The sequence below is a fragment of the Rattus norvegicus genome, chromosome 3, assembly GCF_021556685.1.
Source record: "Rattus norvegicus strain SHRSP/BbbUtx chromosome 3, alternate assembly SHRSP_T2T, whole genome shotgun sequence".
NCBI classification, from domain to species: domain Eukaryota; kingdom Metazoa; phylum Chordata; class Mammalia; order Rodentia; family Muridae; genus Rattus; species Rattus norvegicus.
The window spans coordinates 137,502,247-137,528,221 of record NC_141536.1 but is presented as its reverse complement, the minus strand read 5'-3'; the positions used below and the strand labels follow the sequence as shown (position 1 = coordinate 137,528,221).

At 37.9% G+C, this 25,975-nt stretch overlaps 1 protein-coding gene and 1 long non-coding RNA gene across 2 annotated transcripts in view; one reads left to right on the top strand and one right to left on the bottom strand.

Annotated features, from left to right (window-relative positions):
* Positions 1 to 8,514, bottom strand: part of Cst5 (cystatin D) — a 58,763-nt gene extending 50,249 nt beyond the window's left edge. Inside the window, exon 1 of the mRNA XM_087653636.1 lies at positions 8,439 to 8,514. Coding sequence (XP_087509762.1) covers positions 8,439 to 8,477 — 39 coding nt within the window. The 5' untranslated portion in view covers positions 8,478 to 8,514. The remainder of the gene's footprint in view (positions 1 to 8,438) is intronic.
* Positions 8,515 to 17,933: 9,419 nt separating this feature from the next.
* On the top strand, positions 17,934 to 24,428 carry LOC147995737 (uncharacterized). The gene is made up of 3 exons (XR_015683859.1): positions 17,934 to 18,043; positions 19,143 to 19,267; positions 20,862 to 24,428. It is a non-coding gene; the product is annotated as an uncharacterized LOC147995737 (long non-coding RNA).
* The last annotated feature ends 1,547 nt before the right edge of the window (positions 24,429 to 25,975 follow it).

Sequence of the window (25,975 nt, the reverse complement as noted above, 5' to 3'; positions counted from 1 at the left end):
TTTATGCTTCCAAACAGAGTAATATTGCACTGTGTAAAAATCATATCTTCTGTATTCATTCCACATCTGAGAGACATCTGCATTGTTTCCAGCTTCAGACTATTCCAAATAAGGACACTATAAACATAATGCTGCACAAAACCTTGTGCCATGGTAGAGCATCTTTTGGGTATATGTCCAGGATTAGTTGGGTCATCAGGTAGAAATATTTCTAATGTTCTGAAGAACTGCCAGATTGATTTCCACAGTGGTTTTATTTGTTTGCAATCCCACCGACAATGGAAAAAGGTTCCTCTTTGACCACATCCTGACCACAATGTGCTATCTCTTGAGTTTTTTATCTTACTCATTCTGATTGGTGTAAGGTGGAATATCAGACTCATTTTGATTTGCATTTCCCTGATGACTAAGAATGTTGAACATCTCCTTAGTTGCTTCTTGGTCATTTGAGATTCTTCAGTTGAAAATTTTGTTTAGGTCTGTACCCTGTTTTTTAATTGGATTATTTGGTTTTCTGGAGTCTAACTTCTGGAGTTCTTTGTATATTAGTCCTCCATTGGATATAGGGTTAGTGGAGATCTTTTCCAAATCTGTAGGTTGAGATTTGTCTTATTCACAGTGTCCTTTGACTTACAGAAGGTTTTCAGTTTCATGAGGTCACATTTGTAAATTGTTGATATTAGACCCTGAACCTTGGTGACCTATTCAGGAAATTTCCCCTGTGCCAATGGATTTGAGGCTATTTCTACTTTCTCTTGTATTAGGTTGAGCCTGTCTCATTTTATGTGGAGGTCCGTGATCCATTTGAACTTGAATTTTTTACAAGGTGATAAACATTGATCTTTTTTCATTCTTCTATGTGCAGACTGTCTGTTAGACCAATATCATTTGTTGATGATTTTCCCTCCACTTCCTTGTCAAACATCATGTTGCATAGATATGTGGATTTTTTTCTGAGTCTTTAATTTGATTCCATTGATTGATCTGTCTGTGTCTGTACCAATTCAAGGCAGGTTTCATCACGATTACTCTGTAGTACAGTGTGAGGTCACAGATGGTGATGGTTATTAGTTTGGTGTAATTTTAGAAAAACAGGCTAGTTCTGGGTAAGCTCTGGGACTAGTAGTCACATTGCCTGCTAGCAAATGCCTTTCCTACAAATGCTGGGAGCACCTTCTTAGCTATGCTCTGAGAACAGACACCACCATTGGTCTCACTCACCTCACAGATCACCTTGATCTCGCTCAGCTCCCACTCTAGCTCTCCTGGCCTCTGCTTGCTGCTTGTCCAATGTTGTGGTAGTTACTAAAAAATGGTTCCCTTTTATCCCATACTAATGCTGGTACTGTAGGACCACATGGCATCTGCAGGGTACCTTCATCTCAATGGCAGCTAGTTCCAGCACATTACTGCTCTACATTGGCCCCCTGGTACTCTCTAATCTGGGCGATCACTTCCTGGTGTTAGTTCCAGCACTGTAGGGTCATATAGGACTAACATTAATTTATCTTTGGTTAGTATATCTCCTGGCTGCCTCTCTGCTAGCCGTGAATTCTGCCCACACTCCAACAAGTCTGACAAATTCAAAACTCCAAAAATTTATAATTTAACAATGGCTTTATCATAGATTTACTTAGGAAATGTATACCCCTCAAAATGTCCACACCATAAACTCAGAGTCAAATGATGTGATATAATTTGCCCACTTAGGGAAGTCAAAACATACTGTACAAGTCCATCCCTTATAATATATTCATAACAACCTGTATCTATGCAGGCATGCACAGAAAGGATCTTCTACATCTTCCTCCATGTTGCCTTCTTCTTCCTTCTCCTTGATTCTCTTTTCCTCCTCTTTCTAAAATTTTGTTCCCACGTACCCTTCCTTGTAATCCAATGACCAGTCTATCTTCTTATAATTTCAACCACAGTTCAATGCTGCAATGGACATTTCACCCATATCCCTTTAGCCCTGTGGAAGGGAAACACTAGAGACGTATATATTTTGAAACTAACTAGGTAAGTCAAAGGCTGGCAAAACATATTCTTCCTCATCTTCCTTTGTCTCTTAGTTTGCCTGCAGAGGCTATAAACTACTGGTACCCCGAGAGACCTACATGTCTGCAGTTACTTATTTGCTCCTTGCTCCTTCTGAATCCCAACCTCCCTGTCATTCTCTTCCTGTCCTGCCCAGAAATCTCACCTCATCTTTTGTTGAACAATTGGCTTCTGCTGTCTTTTTCTAACCAGTCATCAATTAGCGAAACTCCCCCTACATCTCACCTTTTCTCTCCAATAAAAACAAAAACTTTTTCCCAGATATAAATTGAAAAAAATTCTGGCAAGTAAATTACATAGTATGAGGTACAAATAACATCCAGTCCACCAATTTATCAATTTAAATAAAGTTCTCTACCATCTATCTTAACTTAAAAGGCTTACAATTCTACATCAGAGTTATGTCCTGGTTTTAGGTTGAATACTATCTGAAAATCATCTTCTCAGATCTATATTATATCTCTCAATGCTAAACAGCTTGGTTTGGGTATGAGTCTTCAGCACCACGAGAAATCCGAGAAGAATTAAATATTATCCGAAAAAGATAGGAAGCACTAATACAGCTTTCAAATCTAAGCCACGATAGAGACAGTTAAGTATCTGGACAGTTCCCCAATATTTTAGAATCCAAGAGTAACCATCTGGCTTTCTGGCAAAGAACCATTTATCCAACAGACTTATTATGCAGAAAATTGAAGGGCCACTGTTCTTGTCTTGACAAAGCCAGTAGTTGACATGTGTTCTTTCTAGACAGAAATCTGCAACATGTCCTTCTCTGGACCAATGTCAGTAGATGAAATTTTCAACATCTGTCTAGTGGTTGCCCTGCCACAAAAGGAACCTCAGGAAGTAAATGATATCCTATCTGAAGTGTGAAGGGGATACTGTCAGGAGCAGACAGGTCTTTAGACTAATGATTTTTAATAATGAAATGTCTTCTTTATTGTATGTATTTTTATTTTACACCTCCTGATTGTATTTTTATTTACATTTCAAATGTTATCCCCTTTCCCAGTTTCCCACTCATAAATCCCCTATCTCATCCACTCTCTCCTTTCTTCTATGACAGTGTTCCCCCACTCATCCACCAACCTTTTCCTGCCTTCCTGCTCTGACATTCCCCTACAAGCCTTGGAAGAATGAAGGGCTTCTCCTCCCATTGGTTCCCAATAAGGCCATCTTCTGATACATATGCACTGGAGCCATGGGTCTGTCCATGTGTACTCTTTGCTTGGTGGTTTAGTCCCTGGCAGCTCTGATTGGTTGGTATTGTTGTTCTCATGCAGTTGTAAATCCCTTCAGCAACTTTAATCCTTTCTCTGAATCCTCCACTGGGAACCTCATTCTCAGTTAAATGGTTGGCTGCAAGCCATTCTATACATCAAACTAGTAGGCAACATCAAACTAAATGGAGAGAAGCTTGAAGCAATCCCACTAAAACCAGGGACTAGACAGGGTTTTCTATGCTCTCCCAACCTATTCAGTATAGTACTTGAAGTCCTGGCCAGAGCAATTAGACAAAAAATTGAGATCAATGTGATACAAATTGGAAAGGAAGGAGTCAAAATATCACTATTTGCAGATGATATGATAGTATACTTATGTGACCCCCAAAATTCCACTAGAGAACTCCTAAACCTGATAAAGAACTTCAGCAAAGTGGCTGAATACAAACTTAACTCAAAGGAATAGGAGACAGGCAATAGTAAAACTCAGGTCAGAAATAAAAAAAAAATAGCACCAAAGAGAATCGTACAAAGAATCAGCAAAACCAAAAGCTGGTTATTTCTGAGAATCAACAAGATAGATAAACCCCTAGTTAAACTAACTGAAGGGCCTAGAGTCAATATTCAAATTAACAAAATCGGAAGTGGAAAGGAAGACACAACAATAAAATTGGAGAAAATTAAAACAAAACAAAACAAAACAAAACAAACCAGAACCTTTTAAAAAAGACTGTACTCAATACAAACGGAAGATCTAGATGAAATAGATGATTTTCTAGACAGATACTATATATCAAAGCTAAACCAAAAGCAGGTAAACCATCTAAATAGGCCTACATTCCCTAAGGAAATCAAAGACATTAAAAACCTCCCTACCAAAAAAAAATCCCAGGGCCAGACTTCTTTAGTGCAGAATTCTACCAGATCATCAAAGAAGATCTAATACTGATATTCTTCAATATATTCCATGAAATAGAAACAGAAGAAACATTAACTAATTAATTTTATGAGACCACAATTACTGTAATACCTAAATCACACAAGGTTACAAGATAAAAAAGAGGGTGTCAGACTAATTTTGCTTATGAACATTGATGCAAAAATACACAAAAATTTTTTGCACACCAAATCCAAGAACATCTAGAGCTCGTAAACAACTTTAGCAAAGAGGCTGGATAGAAAAATTAACTAAAATAAATTAGCAGCCTTCCTTTATAATACAATAAACAGTCTGAGAAAGAAATCAGGGAAAGACCTCCCATCACAATAGCCACAAATAATATAAAATATCTTGGGATAACTCTAACCAAACTAATGAATGATCTGTATGACAATAACTTCACGTCTCTCAAAAAAGAAATTGAAGACAATATCAGAAAGTGGTGTGATCTCCCATAAGTATGGATTGGCAGAATTAATATAACAAAAATGTTCATCCTACCAAAGATAATCTACAGATTCACCACAATCCCCATCAAAATTCTAACACAATTCTTCAAAGTAATTGAAAGAGCAATTCTCAAATTCATCTGGAAAGGCAAACAAATAAACAAACAAATAAAAACAAAGCAAAAACCCTAAAAATCAAAACACAAAAAACAAAACAAAAAAGTAAACAAAACAAAACAAAACAAACAAACAAACAAAAAAGTCAAGATATACTACAGAGCATTAGTGATTAAATCTTCTTGGTATTGGTAAAGAGACAGACAAATTGATCTATGGAATAGAATTGAAGACACTGAAATAAAACCACACAGATCCAGATACTTGATCTTTCACAAAGAAGCCAAAAATATACAATGGTAAAACAAAGCATCCTCAATAAATGGTGCTGTCTAACTGGAAGTTTGTAAGAAGAAAAATAAAAATAGATCAATATTTGTATCCTTTCACAAAGGTTAAGCCCAAGTGGATCAAGGACCTCAACACAAAACCAGGTGCAATGAATCTAATAGAGGAGAAAGTGGAAAAGAGACTTACACTCATTGCACAAGGAGAAATTTCCTAAACTGAACTCCAGTGGCTCAGGTTCTAATATGAAGAATGATAAATGGGATTCCATGAAACTGAAAAGCTTCTGTAAGGCAAAGGACATAGTTAATAAATCAAATCTTCAACCTACAGATTGGGAAAACATTTTTCCCTGACCCCACATCCAGTAGAGTACTAATATCCAAAATATATAAATAATTCAAGAAGCTAACCACCAAAAATCCAAACAATCCAATAAAAAATGGGTCTAGAAGTAAACATAGAGTTTACAACAGAGGAACTCAAATGGCTGAGAATCACCTAAAAATGTTCTAAGTCCTTAGTGATCAGGAAAATGCAAATCAAAACAATCTTGAGATTCCACCTTATACTATCAGAATGACTAAGATCAAAATGTCACCTGACCTCACATGTTTGCAAACTGGTACAACTACTGTGGAGATCAATCTTGAAATTTCTCAGAAAATTGGATCTACCTGGATCCATTGGATATATACCCAATGGATGACTCACTACACCATAGGAGCATGTGTTCAACTATGTTGATAGCAGCCTAGTTTGTGATAGTCAGAGCTGGGAACAACCAAATGTCCTACAACAGAAGAGTGGACAAAGAAATTGTGGTTCATTTACACAATTGAATACTACTCAGCTATTAATAAAGAGGACATACTGAGTTTTGCAGGAAAATGAATGGAACTAGAAAATATCATCCTGAGTGAGTTAACAAAGACCCAAAAGTATATGCATAGTATGATGGTATATTGCATGAATAAGTGGGCATTATCCAAAAAGAAGTACAGAATACAATTCATGACCTCAAAAAGGTTAACAGGCTGAAAGGCCCAAGTGAGGATACCCCAATTCCACTTGGAGGGAAGAAGAAAACCATGACAGGAAGGATGAGAAGGAGGAAGGGACCTGGCTGGGAAATGGATAGGGAAGGGAAATTTGGAACATTATCTAGTATTTGGAGGTGAGGGCAGGACTGAAGCCCTGAGGGACAGCAGAAAGAAGGGAAACAGGCCACCTCAGGAGGTAGGAGGTTTTGGGACCCTCTGGAATGTACCAGAGGCTTTGGAGGTGAGAGACTTTCAGGACTCTGAGGGAGGGGATTAGATGAAATGCCCTACAGTAAGGAGAGGGACCTTGTACAACCCACCTCCAGCAGAAAGACAGGGCATCAAGTGAAGGATGGGATTATTACCCAATACTCAAAACTCTGACCCATAATTACTCCTGCCTGAAAGAACTGCAGGACAAAATTATAGAAGAGCCTTAGGAAAACAACGTCCACACCATAGGTCCAAATAGGGATCCAGCTAAGGTGAGGGATTAAAGGCTGACACAATTACTGAGGCTACAGAGTGCTCACAAAAAAAGGGACCTACCATGACTGCCCTCCAAAAAACTCAACAAGCAGCTGAAAGAGTCAGATTCATAATGTGCACCCAACTAATGTACAGAAGCTGCTGCCTCCTCTGGTTGAATTAGGGAAAAGCTGGAATAAGCTGAGAAGGAGAGCAACCCTGTAGGAGAACCATCAGTCTCAACTAGCCTGGGTCCCAGAGATCTCTTAGACACTGGACCACCAACCAGGCAGCAAACATTAGCTCATATATACACATATACAGCAGTGGACTGCTGGGCCAGGATATAGTCAGAGAAGATGCACCTCATCCTCAAGAGACTGGAGGCCCCAGGGAATATGAAAGTCTGGTGGGTTGGGGTTAGGGTGGTGGGTACATCCACATGGAGAAGGGAGCAGAGGGAGGAGGTATGGTATGTGGAAAGTCAGAGGTTGGACTGGGAGGGGGTTAAAATCTGGATTGTAAAAAAGGATTAAATAAAATTAAAAAACATGTCCATCACAATGTTTAATATGTGAAGGAATCTTCATCGATTAGTTTTTTATCTATAATTGAGAGATAACTTTAGAAACACCAAAAGAAGTTTATTTATATACTCAAGATTCTGCACATATAAATTATGTCTTCTCCATTTGTATAAATATTGGTATCTTTTTGAAAGTAAGACAAGAATCTGACAAGGATACCCACCGATATTTGGCGACTAATCTACCTCATTAACTGACAATATGCAGATCTTAAAGATGAGAAATAAGACTTAAATAAAATCCAGATACAGTGTTGTTGCTGACATTAAACAGTAATATTAAGATATTATCAACGTTACTGATATCGTTACAAAAAGTATACTACTAAAAGTTGTGTGTTTTGGAATATTTGATGTGTACTGATAAATATTTAAGTACATGATGTTTCACGTAGTGCCTCTGATCATCTACCAGAATGTGTCCCTGCACCTAGTCATCTGTCCACCATTTTAAGGTCCTAGGCCTTAGGCCCAGGACATTCTTTGCATTAATGGATCAACTGGTCCTCATGAGTTTTGAAAAAGGAACACACTGTGTCTTTTTCTTTTTCTAAAGTATATGACCATTCTGTAAATTTAACTAAGAATCTCATAAAACTCTGTGAGATCCTCCTAAATCTGATATAGAAGTCAAGGATACACCTGAACAAGGGAAATATTAGGCATTAAAGATGAGTCTTTATATATTTTCTGGAAAAATAAAGTGAGATTAGAAATTTTTGAAGCTGATTATACATAAGACAAGATTATGGAAAACACAATGACTTGAACTAGGGAAGACAAGAAGAATGTCCTGGACTAGCAGGGGTGGGGCTGACATGAAGAACATGAAGAAATGGTAGGTTCCGTTAGGGGAAAACATGATATGAGGGACAGTTTGGGTATGGAGGGAAATTTGAGAAAGTAGATTAGAAGAAATTGAAAAAGAACAGAAAAGAAGAGGATACTTGGAGTATGTTGCTAGCCTTGTTCTGCATGATAGAGTAAAAATTAGCCATTCTTCCTTCTTATGCATCCTAACTCCTTTGTTCTTCTAAACTCCAACTTCATGTGTCACGTCATCAGATCACTGCTATGTTTGTCTGCTCTCAAACTGTTGTTGTTCATAAGACATGCAGCAACAACTTGTCCTCAGAGATACATGAAAAACAGCACTGAGAACAGCCTACAAAAAAGGAAGAACCAGGGTGTCTGGGATGTAAAACCATGCCAGAAAGTTTGGTAAGGTAGAGTAGGTTGAGAATTGGAGCCTTGGTCACATACCTGAGGTTTAGACGACTCACAGCTCCCTGACAGACTCATGAGTTGAAATACCTGCCATGTTCTTCAAATAAAAGGAACATGTCCCGTGGTCCGGTAGGCCCAAAACAGCTCTCCATGCTAATGAGGTATCGAGAGGCCCAGAGGACTTAGCCAATACGCTTGCTTTCCCAGACATTCCTCTCTTTAAAAGGTATGTAGTCTCAGGTCTACTCTGAGAGGTGCATATGGTTTTACGTATCCATTTCTCACCATGACAATAAACTGTTTAGAACCATGGACTGACTCTTTTCATGCAGATCCACAGTGGGGAGCCACGAAGAAGACATTTACCTACAGAGCTTCAGCTTTACTCTTTGGCTAAGCAAAGACAACCCCCATTGTTCAGGCCTTTCCTACCCCCGCACCCAGCCACAGGCTACATGCTGTCCCTAGCCCATGGTTTGTGGACTCACTTCTCTGCTCTTCTGTGACTCCCAGAGGGACCTGGAGGTCCAAGATTTTGAGAAACCCAAGGCTCCTGACTTGAAGATCTGGGACCACTGTACCAGCTTTGGCTTCCCCAAATCCCAGACTGCACTTTCATATCCTCTGAGCAGTGTCTCTGCAATTCCCTACAGCCAGGCACCTGCCTAGGTCACGTGTGGGGTAAGCACTGGTAACTCCCTGCATTCTGCCTCCCAAGAGGCTGTGTGCCCAGTGGTAGAGAGCAGATGCCTGGAAACAAGGGAATCTGTAGTTTGTTTCCAAATTTGACAACAAGGTATTATTAAGATGAAATACAGAAGTGACTTAGGATGTTACAGTAAGGCCCTACTGGGAAGGGCCTGTCATATGTTCAAACAAACATAGCATAAGTAAACCCAATTTGTGAAACTTCTCCCCTGAACATGATTAGCTATATTAATCTTTGTCGTGTGTGAGTTACAAAGAAGGTGCCTGGAACCAAGAAGTTATCACTGAGCTTGAACATAAGATCTGTATACTTTTGCACTATATCTCATAGACACCAAACACTGTTGCATAGGTGCCATCATCTCTATGAACCTCTTTGGTACATAGTTCATTCTACTTCTTATCTATTTATTAAAATATTTTTGTTGGTAATTAATCTGTCCAGAGTCTCTAGACTTCTCTCATACTTGTCTGTTGAGCATAATCACAGTTGTAATAAACTCATTAAAAACATAATATGTGCTGAAAAAGGGAGTTCAGAAGACACCTTACAGAATTTGTGGCTGTTGTTAGACATAATATGATACATAACTTAGACTGGTAATTCTGCTCAGAGAGAGTTTGTTTTTTAAAGGAAGGAAGCACAATGAGAACAGAACAGGAAGTATTCATCTTGTATTTTAGGTTCTGACCTGTACCTAAGTTGGATAAAAGAATGACATGACTGTACTTGCTTGCTATTTGGTACATCTGAAGGTTGAAAACTGAAAGATAGCCAATATTACCTCTGTAATATAGATTCCATGTTAGGAGCTAAACCACTTAAAACCCTGAGGAAATTCAGGAGGTGAAGACAGAAAAATTCACATGTGACAGAGGATACCACTCAGGTCTAACTTCTTGTACAGAGGAATTCAAATTTTCTGACTCAGCTTGAAGATGTTAACATGAATGAAAGAATGGTGTCACAAACAATGGTGTGAAGAATTAGGAAGAGCAGATGTTATAAAAACAAAAGGAGATTAGAGGAATACTGAGTTGAGTGTGATGAACCAGTCATGTCTAATGAAGATTAAATAGAGAAAAACAAAACTCAAATGAAGAAAACTTCATGACAGTGTTGTAGAACATGCACTTAACAAAGAAAATAATTTAAATGATGGGTGAGAGATGGTGGAAAGTTATATGAGAATTCATAAATCATTGCTAAGCCCATATAATGCATGTGGGAGAAAATGTTGATGTGTAAAATTATACTTCAAAATAAATCTTTGTGAAAGCAACATGTGTGGTCATTAATTTTATTGGAACTTGAAACAATCTAATATTACTGGAGATGAGGAGCCTCAATTCAGAAAGTACCTCTATATTTTAGGTTTAAGAAATCCTACAAGGCAGACCTATCAGAATTATACCAGACTTCTCACAAGAGACTTTAAAAACCATAAGATTCTGGGCATATGTCATACAGACCATAAGAGGACACAAATGCCAGCCTACTCTACTTTGCCCAGCCAAACTCTCAATTAACATGGATGGAGAAAACAAGATATTCCATGGCAAAACCAAATTTATACCATATCTTTCCACAAACCCAGGCCTACAAAGGATAATAGATAGAAAACTCCAATATGGGGCTGGAGAGATGGCTCAGTGGTTAAGAGCACTGCCTGCTCTTCCAGAGGTCCTGAGTTCAATTCCCAGCAACCATATGGTGGCTCACAGCCATCTGTAGTGGGATCTGATGCCCTCTTCTGGTGTGTCCGAAGAGAGCAACAGTGTACTGACATACATAATATATATATATATATATATATATATATATATATATATATATATATATATATATAAAACTCCAATACAAGGAGGGAAACTGCATCCTAGAAAAAGGATGAAATTAATCGTTTTTTCAATAAAGTCAAAAGAAGATAACCACACAAACATAATTCCACATCTAACAACAAAAATAAAAGGAAACAACAATGACTTTGGCTTAATATCTCTTAAAAGAAAGGGAGTCAATTTCTCAGTAAGAAGACATAGACTAACATCCTGGATACATAAATAGAACCCAGCATTTTGCTGTTTACAGGAAATGCACCTCAGTATCAAAGACAGGCACTACCTCAGAGTAAAATGTCAGAAAAAATAAAAGCAAATGTTCCCAAGAAAGAAGCAGTAGTATCCATCCCCTTATCGATTAAAATCGATCTTAAACCAAAAGGTATCAAAAAAATTAAGAAAGGACACTTCATACTCAGTCTACCAAGATGAACTCTCAATTCATATTGAACATCTATGCTCAAAATGAAAGGACATCCACATTTATAAAAATACTTTACTAATGTTCAAAGCACTGATTGTAATGCACAAAATAATAGTGGAAGACTTAAACACCATACTCTCATCAAAGGACATATCATGGAATCAAAAAGGAAACAGAGACAGAGAAATTAAAAGAAGTTATGAACCAAATGGATTTAACAGACATCTTTAAACATTTCATCCTAAAGGAAAGGAATATTCCCTCCTCTCAACAGCTCATGGTACGTTCTCTAAAATTCACCATATAATCAGTCACAAATCAGGCCACAACAGATACAAGAAGATGGAAATAATCTTATACGTTCTATCAGATCAGCACAGACTAAGGCTGATCTTCAATCACAACAATACCACACGAAAGCCCACATGCACATGGAAGCTGAACAGTGCTCTAATCATTGATAACTTGGTCAGGGATGAGATAAAGAAAAAAATATAGACACTTTAGAATTTAATGAAAATATGGGACACAATGAAAGCGGTGCTAAGAGGAAAAAACATAGCAGTGAGTGCCTCCTCCTAGAAACTGGAAAAAGCATACACTACCAGCTTGACACTACATCTGAAAGCTCTACAATAAAAAGAAGCAAATACACCAAAGGGGAGTAGAAGGCAGGAGATAGTCAAACTTAGGGATAAAATAAACCAAGTAGTAACAAAAAGAAGTACAAAAACAATCATCAAAAGCAGGAGCTGGTTCTTTGAGAAAATCAACAAGGTAGATAAACCCTTCACCAAAATAAACAGAGTACAGAAAGACAGCATCCAACTTAACAAAATCAGAAATGAAAAGGAAGACATAACAACATAAACTGAGGAAATTAATCAGATCCAATTACAAAAGCCTATAGTCAATAAAACTGGAAAATCTGGAGGTAATGGACAATTTTCTGGACAGATACCAGCTACCAAGCTAAATCAGGACTGGATAAACCATATAAACAGTGCCATAAGCTCTAAAGAAGTAGAAGCAGTCATTAAAGGACTCCCATTCATAAAAGCCCAGGATCAGATGATATAGTCCAGAAATTTATTATAATTTATTATAATATACTCAAGGAAAAAAAGTATGATCATCTCATTAGATGCTGAGAAAGCATTAGACAAAATTCAACACCCTTTCATGTTAAAAGTCTTGGAAAGATCAGGAATGCAAGCTTGATATGTAAATATAGCAAACACAGCATACAGCAAACAAGTATCCAGAATTAAACTAAGTGGAGAGAAACTTGAAGTAATCCTACTAAAATCAGGTACTAGACAAGGCTACACAATCTCTTCCTACTTATTAAATATAGAGGTCAAAATCATAGCCAAGCAATCAGACAACAAAACAAGGCCAAAGGAATATAAATTACGAAGGAAGAAGTCAAAATACCACTATTTGCAGATGATATAATAGTATAGTTAAGTGACTCCAAAAGGTCCACTAGAGAACTATAAGTCTGCTAAACTATAAGCCTCCAGCAAAGTGGCTGGGTCTAAAATTAACTCAAACAAATCAGTAGTCTTCACCTATTCAAAGTATAAACAGGCTGAGAAAGAAATTAGGGAAATGACACCCTTCACAATAATCACAAATAACAAAATACCTCAGTGTTACTCTAATCAAGGAAGTGAAAGATCTGTATGACAAGAACTTCAAGTTTCTGGAGAAAGGAATTGAAGAAAATCTCACAAGATGGAAAGATCTCCCACGCTCATGTATTGGCACGATTTATATTGCAAAATATAGCCATTTTGCCAAAAGCAATCTACAGATTCAATGCAATTCTCATCAAAATTTCAACTCAATTCTTCATAGAGTTAGAAAGGCAAAAGCATTTGGAAGAACAAAAAACCCAGGATAGGGAAAACTATCCTCAACAGTAAAAGAACTTCTGGGGGAATCAGCATCCCAGACCTCAAGCTGTAGTACAGAGCAATAGTGATAAAAACTGCATGATGTTGGTACTGAGACAGGCAGGTAGATCAATAGAATAGAATTGAAGATGCAGAAATGAACCCAAACACCTAAGGTAACTTGACCCTTGAGAAAGCTAAACCATTCAGTGGAGAAAAGATGTCATTTTCAACAAATGGTGCTCATTCAACTGCAGGTCAGCATGTAGAAGAATGCAAATTGATTCATTCTTATCACCCTGTATGAAGATCAAGTACAAGTGAATCAAGGACGTCCACATAAAACCAGATACACTCAAACTAATAGAAGACAAAGTAGGAAAATTTTCTGAACCAATGACTTATTCTCTAAGATCAAGCTTTGACAAATGGGACCTCATAAAATTTCAAAGCTTCTGTAAGGCAAAGGGTTAGGTCATTAAGGTAAACCAGCAACCAACATATTGGAAAATGATCTTTCCCAATCCTACGTCTGATAGAGAACTAATATCCAAGATATACAAAGAAGTTAGACTCCAGAGATCCGAACAACCCTATTAAAAATGGGGCTTAGATCTAAAAAGAATTCTCAACTGAGGAATACTGAATGACTGAGAAGTACGCAAAGAAATGTTTAGCATCCTTAGGTTAAAAACTTAGATGACAGCAGATGCTGGCAAGGACGCGTGGAAAAATGACCACTCCTCCATTGTTGGTGGCAATGCAAGCTGGTATAACCACTCTGGAAATCATTCTGTTGGTTCCTCTGAAAATTGGACACAGTACTACCTGAGGACCCAGCTATACCACTCCAGGGAATATATCTAAAAGATGTTCATAAGGACACATTGTCCACTATGTTAATAGCAGCCTATTTATAATAGCCAAAAGCTGGAAAGAACCCAGATGTCTTTCAACAGAACAATGGATACAGAGTTCGCACATTTAAACAATGACGTACTACCCAGCTATGAAAACCAATGACTTCATGAAATTCTTAGGCGGGATGGAACTAGAAAATATCGTCCTTAGTTATGTAACCCAGTCACAAAAGAACACATATGGGCTGTACTCACTGATAAATGAATATTAGCCCAAACTCTTGAAATATCCAAGAAGCAGTTCACAGACCTTATGAAGCTCAAGAAGAAGGAAGACAAAAATGTGGATGCTTACATCCTTCTTAGAAGGGAGAACAAAATGCTCATGGGACGATGTACTGGGACAAAGAGTAGAGCAGGGACTGAAGAAAATGTCATCCAGAGACTAACACATCTGGGTATCCATCCCATATGCAGTCACCAAATCCAGTCACTATCACTGATGCCAAGAAGTGCTTACTAACAGGAGCCTAATAGGAATGTCTCCTAAAAGGCTATGCCAGAGCCTTACTAATACCGGTGAGAATTCTTGCAATTAACTATCAGACTGAACGGAGGGTCTTTAATAGGAATTAGAGAAAGGACTTAATGAGCTGAAGGGGTTTGTAACTTCACAGGAAGAACAACAATATCAACCATCCACACCCCTCTCCCAGAACTCCCAAGGGATTAAACCACCAACCAAACAATACTCAGGCAGTGACACATATTGCCCCAGTATAGGAGAATGCCATAGCAGGGGAGCAGGAGTAGGTGTTTGGGTGGGGGATGCCCCCTCATATAACCAGGGGTAGGTCTGATGGACTGGGAGTTAGTAGTTGGGAATCCAGGAAAGTCGATAACATTTGAAATGTAAACAAATAAAATATCCAAAGGAAAATAGAAAGAAATGCTCAGGATATTTTCTCCATAACAGCATAAGTTGGGAGGAATTAGTGTTTTCTTGGTGAATCCATAAATATTCTCAGGATTGTGGAATTTATAAGAATGCCAGCTATGCAGGCTATTGGATACAAGCAGCCTAACAGTATTCACAATGGCCTATTCATTGTTTCTTGACTCCAGGTTCATGTCCTGTTTGTGTTTCTGTTATGCTTTGTGTCAACGAAGAAATCCAATATTAAAGTACAAACCAAATAAAGTCTTCTCTCCTGAATTTGCTTTTTGTCTAGTTACTTCTTAATAGTAATAGTAACCTTAAATAAGAACATGAGTAAGTGTAAAATTAGGCGATATACAAAGAAAAAATTCTTAAAAGAATTGATTTGAAAAAGCTTCTTATACATAAGACCTGAATACACAAATTGAAAGTACTTTGTTGTTGTTATGAACACAAATATCTCAAGTATCCATTCATGATACACTGTAAAAAAATCTCATTTTATTATATCATATAGTGATAATGCTCTGTGCAATGAACATCAAAATAAAATATGGACTTACCATCCTGTGAATAAATTTCAGAATTCACTATCCTTGTGAAGATTAGATCAATATGAAATTCATGATTATATAGTGAGTGAAAATACACAGAAGGTACTATATGTGGTAACTAACATTGATCATCTGTCCTTCACATTCATTTGTAGAAACAGGAGCTGAAAAAAGTTTTGTCCTGGTCTCATGTTCTTATCAGAATGTCTATTATGACTCTTTCAGACACAACACTGACAACATCCACTGTAACAGATCTCGCATCTTGGTTTGAAGGATATGTCTGGATGTTTGTGGATAGGAGAGCTATGGCACTTTTCTGGCTTCTGATTTTTCTTTGGATTAAATGGAGTACTGTGGTTTGTTCCTAATGGAATAGGTTGAAATTACAAAGAGTACTTGTTAATCAATTTTAACTTAAGCTTCAAAGTTTGTGCCTTGATAGGTTTCATGAATCAAAGTAGTCACTGAAACTCCTGGGTTTGTAGACAGATTTCTGATTAAAGGCTACAGGGTGATGGGTAAAAATCATTGTTCTTCTACTCACAGCAGAGTTATCACTCTTTCAATATCAGAAACCTTGGGCTAACCACTGGAGACGCTCATGATACTAAGCCCACACCATTCCCTCATTGAGAATCAAGAACATTCACTTAAAAAACCTAAAGACTCAAAATCTGTACACAGTAAGGATTATAAAAAATGTACTTCAACTACTTTGTCATTGTGATTAAAGGATAACAAAGTCAGAAACAGTAAGAGAAGTTTTCTCCATGTTGTCATGATCATTCATATATTAAGAGTTGGAGTGCTTATATGAGCTTCCCTATCTGTCTATCAATTGTAGACAATGTTCTGAAAAGGCAATCCAAAAATATGTGGAATACATTAATATAGCTATATTTCTGTAAATCCCCAGAACGTACTGAGAAACATTAGTTGTTATTCTATAAAATAATCCAGAGGCAGAGTTGTTGCTGACATTAAATATTAATATCCAAATATTAACATTATCATTTATGCCAACAAAAATTTATAATAATAAAATTGTTATGTGTCTTAGAACATTCTCAATGTATTGGTAAATGCTTCAATACATAAAATATTCAAGAAATATGCCACCTGGCCTTTCTTATGAAATATTAATCGAGGTAATATCACCTGGAATTAGGCCCAGGCAGAACTCTGGACAGTGTTAAGAGAATGTTTGGACTAGAATTCCTGAGTCCTGAAAAGGAAACACTCTAAAAGTTTTTCTAACAGAGTATGTTTAACAAAGAAACTTTCTTAGCAAATGGTAAAACAACCTAGTGAAGGACTCCAGATTCTGATCCATGGATAAATATAACCTGTGAACCCAAAATACCTTGGCATTAAAATCACTCATTACATATTTTCTGGAGTCAAAGAAGTTAGAAGTTTTTCAGGGTAAAGATATGGTTGCCTTGTTTATAAAAGCTACAGTGACCAGAACTTGACAAGGCAAAAATGCCCTGTACCTGCGAGGGAAGGCCTAAGCACAGGAAACAGAAAAATTGTCAGAAATCCTTAAAACAGTAGCATGCAATGAAAGGTTATTTGAGTATGGGAGTAATTTTCAAAAAGAAAATTAAATAGCAGGACCCTAACAGGTGCAGCTTCCTTGTCCACCATGATATAGTAAAGATTGGATCTTGAATACTTTGCTCTGCTGAAAGTTCAGGTTCATGTCTGAGCAAATCATGGTCAAATTACATAACAGCTTAATGCTATTAATGTATATATTGGCTCTCGTTAAGCCATACAGCCAAAATTTGACTGAAAAGAAACATGAATACTTGTACTGAAGACAACCTGAAGGAATAAACAAACAGGACATTCTATAGATCATGGGAACTTTTTGGTTGTTTGCTATTTTATTGTTTGTGTTGTTGTTGGTATTGTTGTGTTATTCTTGTGGTGGTGGTGATTTTTTTGTATTATTATGCAATCTTGTCAACAAGATCAGATTAAAATAGGATATGGAGGAAACCTAGGCAGGGAACACTGGATTCTCAATGCATCATTGCATAATAGCTGTCATCATGGAAAAGTCCTTCTGAACACAGGAAATTCTCCTTCCTCCTCAACTAAAATATGGGGGTTGATAGTGCATCTTTCTGAGGTCTGTAGATTTCATTCAGACTGTGGGACACAATCATAGCTGTAAAAAAAGAAACACACACACTAGTAAGAATAACCTTTATGAGGAGGGCTGTTAAAATACTTCAAAGATTGTGTACCTGAAGCTTTGCATAAGATATTCAATATAAGCTGATAAAGTACTCAAAGGGAACTCGCTTCTGAAAGAAAAACATTGGCACGAGAACACATCATGCAGCTGAATCTTCTATGTTAGTCTCTGATTTGCAGTTAAATGGAACAAAAGCAAAGGTGAGATGGCAGCATTATCTTGCCATTGCCACTTGTAGGTTGAGAAGCCAAAACTGAATGGTAGACAATATTAGATATGTGCTAAAGATCCCATGAGAAAAGCAAGAGAATGAAGATGGAGGAACACAGATGTGACAGAGGATAGCCCTCACATCTAAGCTTTAATACAGAAGAATGTACAGTTTATGATTCAACCTACTGACTGTAGACTGGATCAGGTACTAGTATGAGAAACAATGAAAGAGACAGATTTCTATTTCTTATTTTGATAACTGAATAATTTAATTAAAAGAACAGGTGTAATAAAACATAAGAGGGCAAGTTTAAGATGGAAACTTACTCTGGATTTATGAAATTACAAAGTTAATACAATTATAAGGAAATGTACAACAATCCTGTGAAGGAAGAAGCATTATTGCAGCTGTATAGAACATGCATGTAACTTCAGAAACCAACCATCCTGATGCATAAGGATGTGTAGAAAAGTTATTAGAGAATTAATAGAATGTATAAGTATATAGATAAGCTTAATGATTCATCCTGGCAGCAGATTGGTAAAGTAAAATTCTCAGAGAATTATGAAAACTTAAAAACCTAACTCATGGGATGTCCGAGCAGAAAAATGCCAAAACTGAGAAATGTTTTAGAGGCCACTGTAGTTATATTCTGGCAGAGAATATTGGTGAATTTTTTCAGGGTACTAAGAAATTCAATGAGGTTGCATTTAATAAATTAGTATGCTTATCGGAGAAATTTTCTACACAAAATATCATTATTTCTATAACATACCTTTAGCTTGGCACCTTTATCTTTGAGGTCCACACTAAAAAAGAACAAGAAGTTGAACAGTAAAATAGGAAAACATGTACACTTTTTAAAAGAAATCTGCAAGAGCTTGTCTAATATCTAACCAAGGAATGTTCTGGAAAGTGATAGTTGCTCCAAAGAAACTGTATGCTCTGTCCTAAGAAACAGGATATCTACTCAGAGAGCAAGGCTCTACCAAGGAAAGACTCAATGTGGGAAATAGTCATGTCTTAGAAAAGAGAGAACTGAAACTGAGTGTTTGACTATATGGTTTTCTTTCTCAAATACCAAGGGATATATTTCCAAGGATTCATAACCGAAGGGCAGAGATAATATTGCCACTTTAGCCGAAGGTATCAAGTATCAATCCAGAGGTGGCAACCACATGGAGAAGCATGAATGCTGCTAGATTTACAGGTAAAAACATATATAAATTTTGGAAACTAAGAATGCTATTCTATTATCTCACAGAGGGTTCAATAGATAAACAAGGATATAGAAAACTTACCACATCAATGATTAATATATGAAAGTCCACCAAATAGTTCCTAAGAAAACAATGACAGAAACAGGAAAAGGTTTTCTTTATAAACTTGTCATCATGTAGAAATAAAATTTGTGTTAATTTCCTTAGGTGAACATCACTATTTCTCTATGAAGGATAGACAAAACACTGAAAAGAAGATCCATTAATTATGAATTCTCCCATCCATCTCAATATTTGACAAAATAAACATCTTAATGACAAGCATTAGGACTATATGTAAGGATAATCTAGATGCAGAGTTTTATCTAACATTAAAATGAATGTTAAAATCATATTAACATTCATTATCAATACAAAATGTTCAGTATCAAAAGAGTTAAGAGTTTGAAATGTTCATTGTGTACTTGAAAATATTAAAGTACATAAAATTTCAGGTAAAAATCTCTTATGACTTCCCTGACAGAGTATCACCACCAGCCAAATAACCCATCCTACGTCACTGGGCCCTGAAGGTTAGGCTTAGGGACAAACTCTGGGTAATGTTGACTAAAGGGATTAACTGGTGCCCTTGAGTCCTGAAAGAGGAACACTTTGTCTTTTTCCACCACAGGTGAACTCTGAGTTGACCTGAGAAAGAAGCTTCTGGGACAGAATAGAATGAGACTTCCTCTAGCCCCTGATATAATAGCACTGACAGGGACTGGTGATCTTGATTCAGGTGTCAAGGTGGCAGATCTGAACAATCAGAAAACTAGACATTAAAACTAAGTCTTTAAATGTGTTCAAGAATCACAGAGTGAGCTTGTAAGCTTTTGAGAAGAGGGAGACATAGTCCCTGTGTTTACATTTTGATTTGAACTTGACATGTAGGAAATAATGGTCTTGATATTTGGAGAAGATCCCAAGCTGAGAAACCAGAGAAAAAATAAAAAGGAAGGGATTTTCTATGAAATGACTTTGGAGGAGAAATTCTTTGTGCACTGAAAAATATTTGGAGATGATGGGGAGAACATATAGGAAAATAACTCAGAAGAAGTATACTTTGGTGAATTTGGCTAGCCTTGCCCAGCAGACTGTAATGCTGTAGAGTGTCCATTGTTACCTCCCTTAAATCTTGAGTCCTTTGTTCTGCTGAAGCTTGAGCTTCACATCTGAGCAAAACATGATGTAAGTACTTTGTAGGTCAATGCTTTGCTGGATCCCTTCTTCTGGTCCTGAACTTAAATCATGTATAAGATATGCAATAATAGCTGATGAATATACTAAGAGGGAACTTATTTAAGAAAGAATACCACCCTAAGAACAGGACACAGAGCCAGGATCATGAGCCAAGATAATATGTAATCACTAAATTGGCACATTTTATGACAAAGACTAAACTTAAAAAGGAGGCCTTATTATATCTGTGGGAAAGATCTCATGCAAAGCTGTAAAAAATTGTCCTCATAAGAAATGTAAATTGATGAAGACAAAGAAATTCAGATGTAAGTGACATTAACACTTAAATCTAACCTTTAAACATAGGAATGGAAAATTTCCGATTCAGCTTGCAGATGATTGACTGAATGGTGGTCTTGTATGGAGAAAGTTGATAGGAAGAATATATTTTTAATGGAACAGTGAGTCACCAGCCAGTCCTCCTGTAGCTGTTTCCCATAGCTGGTCACCTACCAAATCTGACAGTGATAAAATCTCAATGGTTCCAGCATCAGCTGGCCTCCAGATTTCTACCCTGGGGTCCCATGGAAAGGACTTCAGAACATCGATTCTGAGAATGACACTGATGTCACTCCTGGAAGTGTCCCTACTGCACTCGCCATCAACACCACCATCCAGGATGTCAATTGCTACCTCCTCAAGAGTGAAAGTAAGCTGTCTGATATTAAATTAACATGGTCCTCAGGCCCAGTCTCCTACACTCAAGCCTGTCTGTTTCATGAGCTTTGGAAGGTACCCAGAAACACTACTACACCCACCAGGCCACCTCCAGGCTTAGCCAATGCCAAGCCTTCCTCCACCCGTGGCACCTGTCCCCTCAGCTCCTACTCCTTGGGTTCTGTGTCGAGTACTGACTCCTCAGGAAGAACAAGGAGCTGGCTAGTTTTGTGCAACTTCATACCCCAGACTGATAGTTCTACACTGCGGACGCTGTGTTTGCAGCATGGGCCTCTTATCATGTTCCACCTGAACCTGGCACAAGGCAATGCTGGAGTCTACTAAAGTTCCAAGGAAGAAGCCCCCAAGGCCCAGAAGTCTCTATACATGTGTGTACTGGGAAACACTACCATCTTGGCTGGGTTTTCTGGTAAAAACGAAGTGAACCAGTTGCGGCCCAAGTCCAGCAGCGGGGTCAGCCAGCCCAGGCTGAACACCTCGGGCAGCACCCATGGCCTAGTGTGCAATGACACTGCCCAGTGAAACAACCCATGCCTAAGTGGCAAATGCACAAGTATGCTGCTGTGGGGTGAAGTCCCCCAGTACTCGAGCAGCCTATGGGGCCTGCCAGTGCTGATGATAGCAGAGTGATCGGCAGACCCACGCCTCTCAACACTGCTGCCTAGGGACCTGCTCAGCAGCAAGTCCTTGTAGGGGTCAGAGTCACTGGGGAGAAGAGAGAAAACCTTGCCAGGCTTGGCTCTGAAGCTCCTCCTGATGAACAAGCTGTCCCTTAGAATACCTCTGTCCAGTTCTGAGTATGAACCTTGGCCTCAGTCCTTGCGAACTGTTGAAGACAGTGCAGGCTGAGTTTGGTCAGAGTCGTGTGCTAATGACAGGATGTTCCTCATAGCTTTTTATTTTATGTCATCTTATGTTTGTACAGTGTGTTGTCACTTTGAGTTTTAAGTATAAAAGCTGCTTAGAATAGTTCTATCATGAAGGGCACTTTTCAGATTGTGGGCTGGAAAGGGTTGTTTTTATGGTGGGGTGCTTGAAGCCTATTTAAAGTGAGTTTGTGACGATTATGCACATTACCAGAGGCTTTAAGCTGGACGACTGTGCTGTACAGGCACAGACCTGAGGCATGTGGACAGTGCTCTGTCCCCCTAATCGCCTGCTCACATTACTGTTGTTTCGTTGTTATCTCTTCCTGTCACTTTTTTTTTTAATCCCTAAAAAAATATTTTCTAGAAGTTTTTTTTTAAAGACATCAAACATGCAAATACTTGAACCCAGCAGGCCAATACTGAAACGTGAACACCTCCACGTTGACATCCGTCCTCAGAGACAGGCTCTAGGGAATGTCTGTGTTCATAGCCTATGTGTGTGTGTGTGTGTGTGTGTGTGTGTGTGTGTGTGTGTGTGCATAGGTGTGCTCGTGTGGAAGTGTGTGTGTGAGCGTGCTCTTGCACAGTCAGTGCGCACTGTGCACATGTGTTTGAGAGCATGTGAGGGATTTAACTGTGGGTTAATGCATGTTTCTGTTCAATACATGCATTTTTTGCATTTTTTAATCAATTTTTTTTTATTTTTGGCATTGGTCAATATTCTGACTGCTGTTATTTGCTTCTAACTTTGCAGTGAGGTGTCCCTGCCTTTCTTTAGCTAATCCTAAACAGGAAATAGAATTCAGGGAGAGGACTGGTGACAACTCATGTGTAAATATTTACTTAAGGACTGCTGTTGCATTTAAAGTTACAGTGTATATCTCTGGAGAAATGCTATGACTATCTACCTTTAACAGCTTTGCATTGTGGACCACTGCAAGAAGATTATCACCAGCTATGGCACCACTTCCCACCTGGAATATAAAGTTAAAAAGAAAAGCAAAACTCTTGTTGAACTGTGGCTTTTGGAGGAGCTATGCTTGGGCTCCCACCTGTTTACAGATTTTTTTTTCTCCTTCAGACTTTAAAATAAAATTAAAAAGAATTTAAAATGTTAAAAGGAATATAAAAAGACTTCAATCATTAAAAGCAAGCAAGCAAACAAACAGAAACCTATTTTCAGAATACAGATGTTTTGTTTCAGAGCTCTGGACTGGGACATTCCTCTCCAGCCATTGTGGACTCTGTTGGCTGTCCTCACACTCTCTTCAAGGTGACAAGGTCTTGTTGTCTCTGTCTTGCACATGCCAGCTCATTCTCAGGAATGCCAGGCCTCCTGATGGAAGGTCCACACTACTTCATGTATTTTTAAATCCAACTCCTAGTACTGAAGATGTTATTTTTTAAAAAAAGAAAGAATAAAAAAAAGAAAAAAGAAACACATAAACCCACACACATGCATGCACATGCACACACACATTTACACACACGCACACACACACATACACACATACAAAGAAGAAGAAGAATACTTAATCTCTAATGTGTAGCAGTTACATATTTATCAAATAATGTACTCATAAGAAATAGATGTTAGAAGAGTGCTATATATATTAAAAATTGAAATTGTTCTAAAGATGATCAATGTTTTAGTTGTTTTACAATGAAGAAAGATAATGAAATAACACACCCTCAAGCATGTTTTAGAGAAAAATATATGAACATTGTACTCCCTGCCTATGCGGTCAGGAAACTTGTGCACTACATTTTTAATTAGATTTTTAATGGTTTTTTCAAAACAATCAGAATGAAAGCAGGTCCTGCAAGGTTGCAGAATTGCACAGTGTTCTAGAGGATCAGGAACTATGCACAACTAGGTTCAAAACTTGTTTGAGTTTTGTAATGTGTCCCACGGAATGACCGTCCTCAGAATGACTGCATCTTATCAACATTATATGCATCCTAATATTTGATGTAGGTATACGCAAGTATGTACTTTAAATGTGTGCATGTGCATGTGCTCCCAGATGCACAGTTTACCATGCTGCCATCGAACACTGAGTTATAGAAGAACTCCTGTTTAAAAACTGGGGATGGATGTAAAGGATGTTTTCAGTTTTTGTGGGCTTTCCCCTCTTTTTTTTCCACTTAGGAACTATTGAATTTAAAATGTCTCTGACTATAAGAATAAAAGAAAAAAATTGTGGAGCTTAATGCCTTTCTCTCGAAACATGATGGTTGGATGCACACTTGAGGTTGCTTTCAGAAAATACAGTGCTATGTTGAGTCTTAATAAACTGCAGTTTTTCTTGGCTGATGACATATCAAAAATAGTTTGTCTATAGAAGGAATTGATTTTGAAAGAATGTGTATAGTAAAAAACTCAAGAAAAGAAGAAAGATAAAACTAAATAAACTGTGATGAGATAAATAGATACAATAAGTCAGTGGAGTTTAAAAGGTCAAGTACCACAGTCATATGAAGAAAGCATTAGTGCACTGAAAGAGATAATCCTTCTGTAGTCCAATAATCCACACCTGACTCACTGCCTTCTTTTTCCTTTGTACAGACTTCTTTAAATGCATCATTGCAAGCCACACACCACCTGTACATGCTTTTCTCAATAAAAATATTGCCATTCCTCTTTAGTTGCTGCTTTAGCAGAACAATTGCTGTGCTTTGCACAGAGTTTTGATCAAACACTGGATGGAATTAGAAAAGGTATCCTGAGCAAGGTTGCCCTGATGCATAAAGACAAACATGGTATGCATGTACTCACATATAAGCAGATATTAGCCATAAAATACAGAATAATCTTGGTACAGTACACAGGCCCAAAGAAGTTAGCTAACAAGGAGAATCCAAGGGAGGACTCTTGAATTTTACTGAGAAGGAAACATAGTAGACATTGGGCGTCAATGGATGAAGATACTGGATGGAAGAAGGGATGAGTAGGAAAATAGGAAGGTTAAAATGTTAAGGAGGATGGAGGGAGAAAACTGCGAGATAGGAGTAGAATGGGGCCTGCAATGAAAAGTGAGGGAAATCTCTTACATGAGATAAAAACTCATATCAATGGAAACTTCCAGCAAACTATAAGGGTGACCTTGGCAAAGACTCCTAGCAGTGGAGGTGAAGGAACCTGAAATCACCAAGCACTATAACCAGGCAAGACTATTAGTGGAAGGATTGTGACATAAATCCACCTGCAAAACCTTATACCCACAATTTGTCTTGTCTACAAGAAAAAATTGCCAGAATAAATATGGAGTAAAAATGAAGGGAATGTCCAACAAGTGAGTTGTCCAATTAAAGCTCATCCAATAATATAGAACCCATACCTTGCTATACTTTAAGAGCCAACCATAATTGTCATCTTACAATCCATGCACAGCAACTGTTGGACACAGAGGCAGACATTCAGTGAAGCTTGTAGAATCCAGTGGCAGAGCAGATTATTGTAGAAACTTGATGAATCAAGATTACCATAAGCAAACCCACAGAGTCTACTAACTTGTGTCTATATTGGCTCACAAAGATTGAACCACTAACCAGAGAGAGCTTGCACTTTGTATATATGTAACACATTGGTAGCTTGGTCTTCAAGAGAGACTCCTAACATCAGGAGCGAGGGCTGTCTCTGACTCTGCTGCCTACCTTTGAATTCCTTTCCCCTACTGGGCTCTCTTGTCTAGCCTCAAGGGGATATGATGAAACCAGTCTCATGCATTGTGGTATTGCCATGGTGGGTTGATATCAAAGGAATCCCTCCCGTTTTCTGTGGAGAAAGAGAGAAGCATATAGGAAAGGGGAGAGAGAGAAAGAGAGAGAGAGAGAGAGAGAGAGAGAGAGAGAGAGAGAGAGAGGATTGGA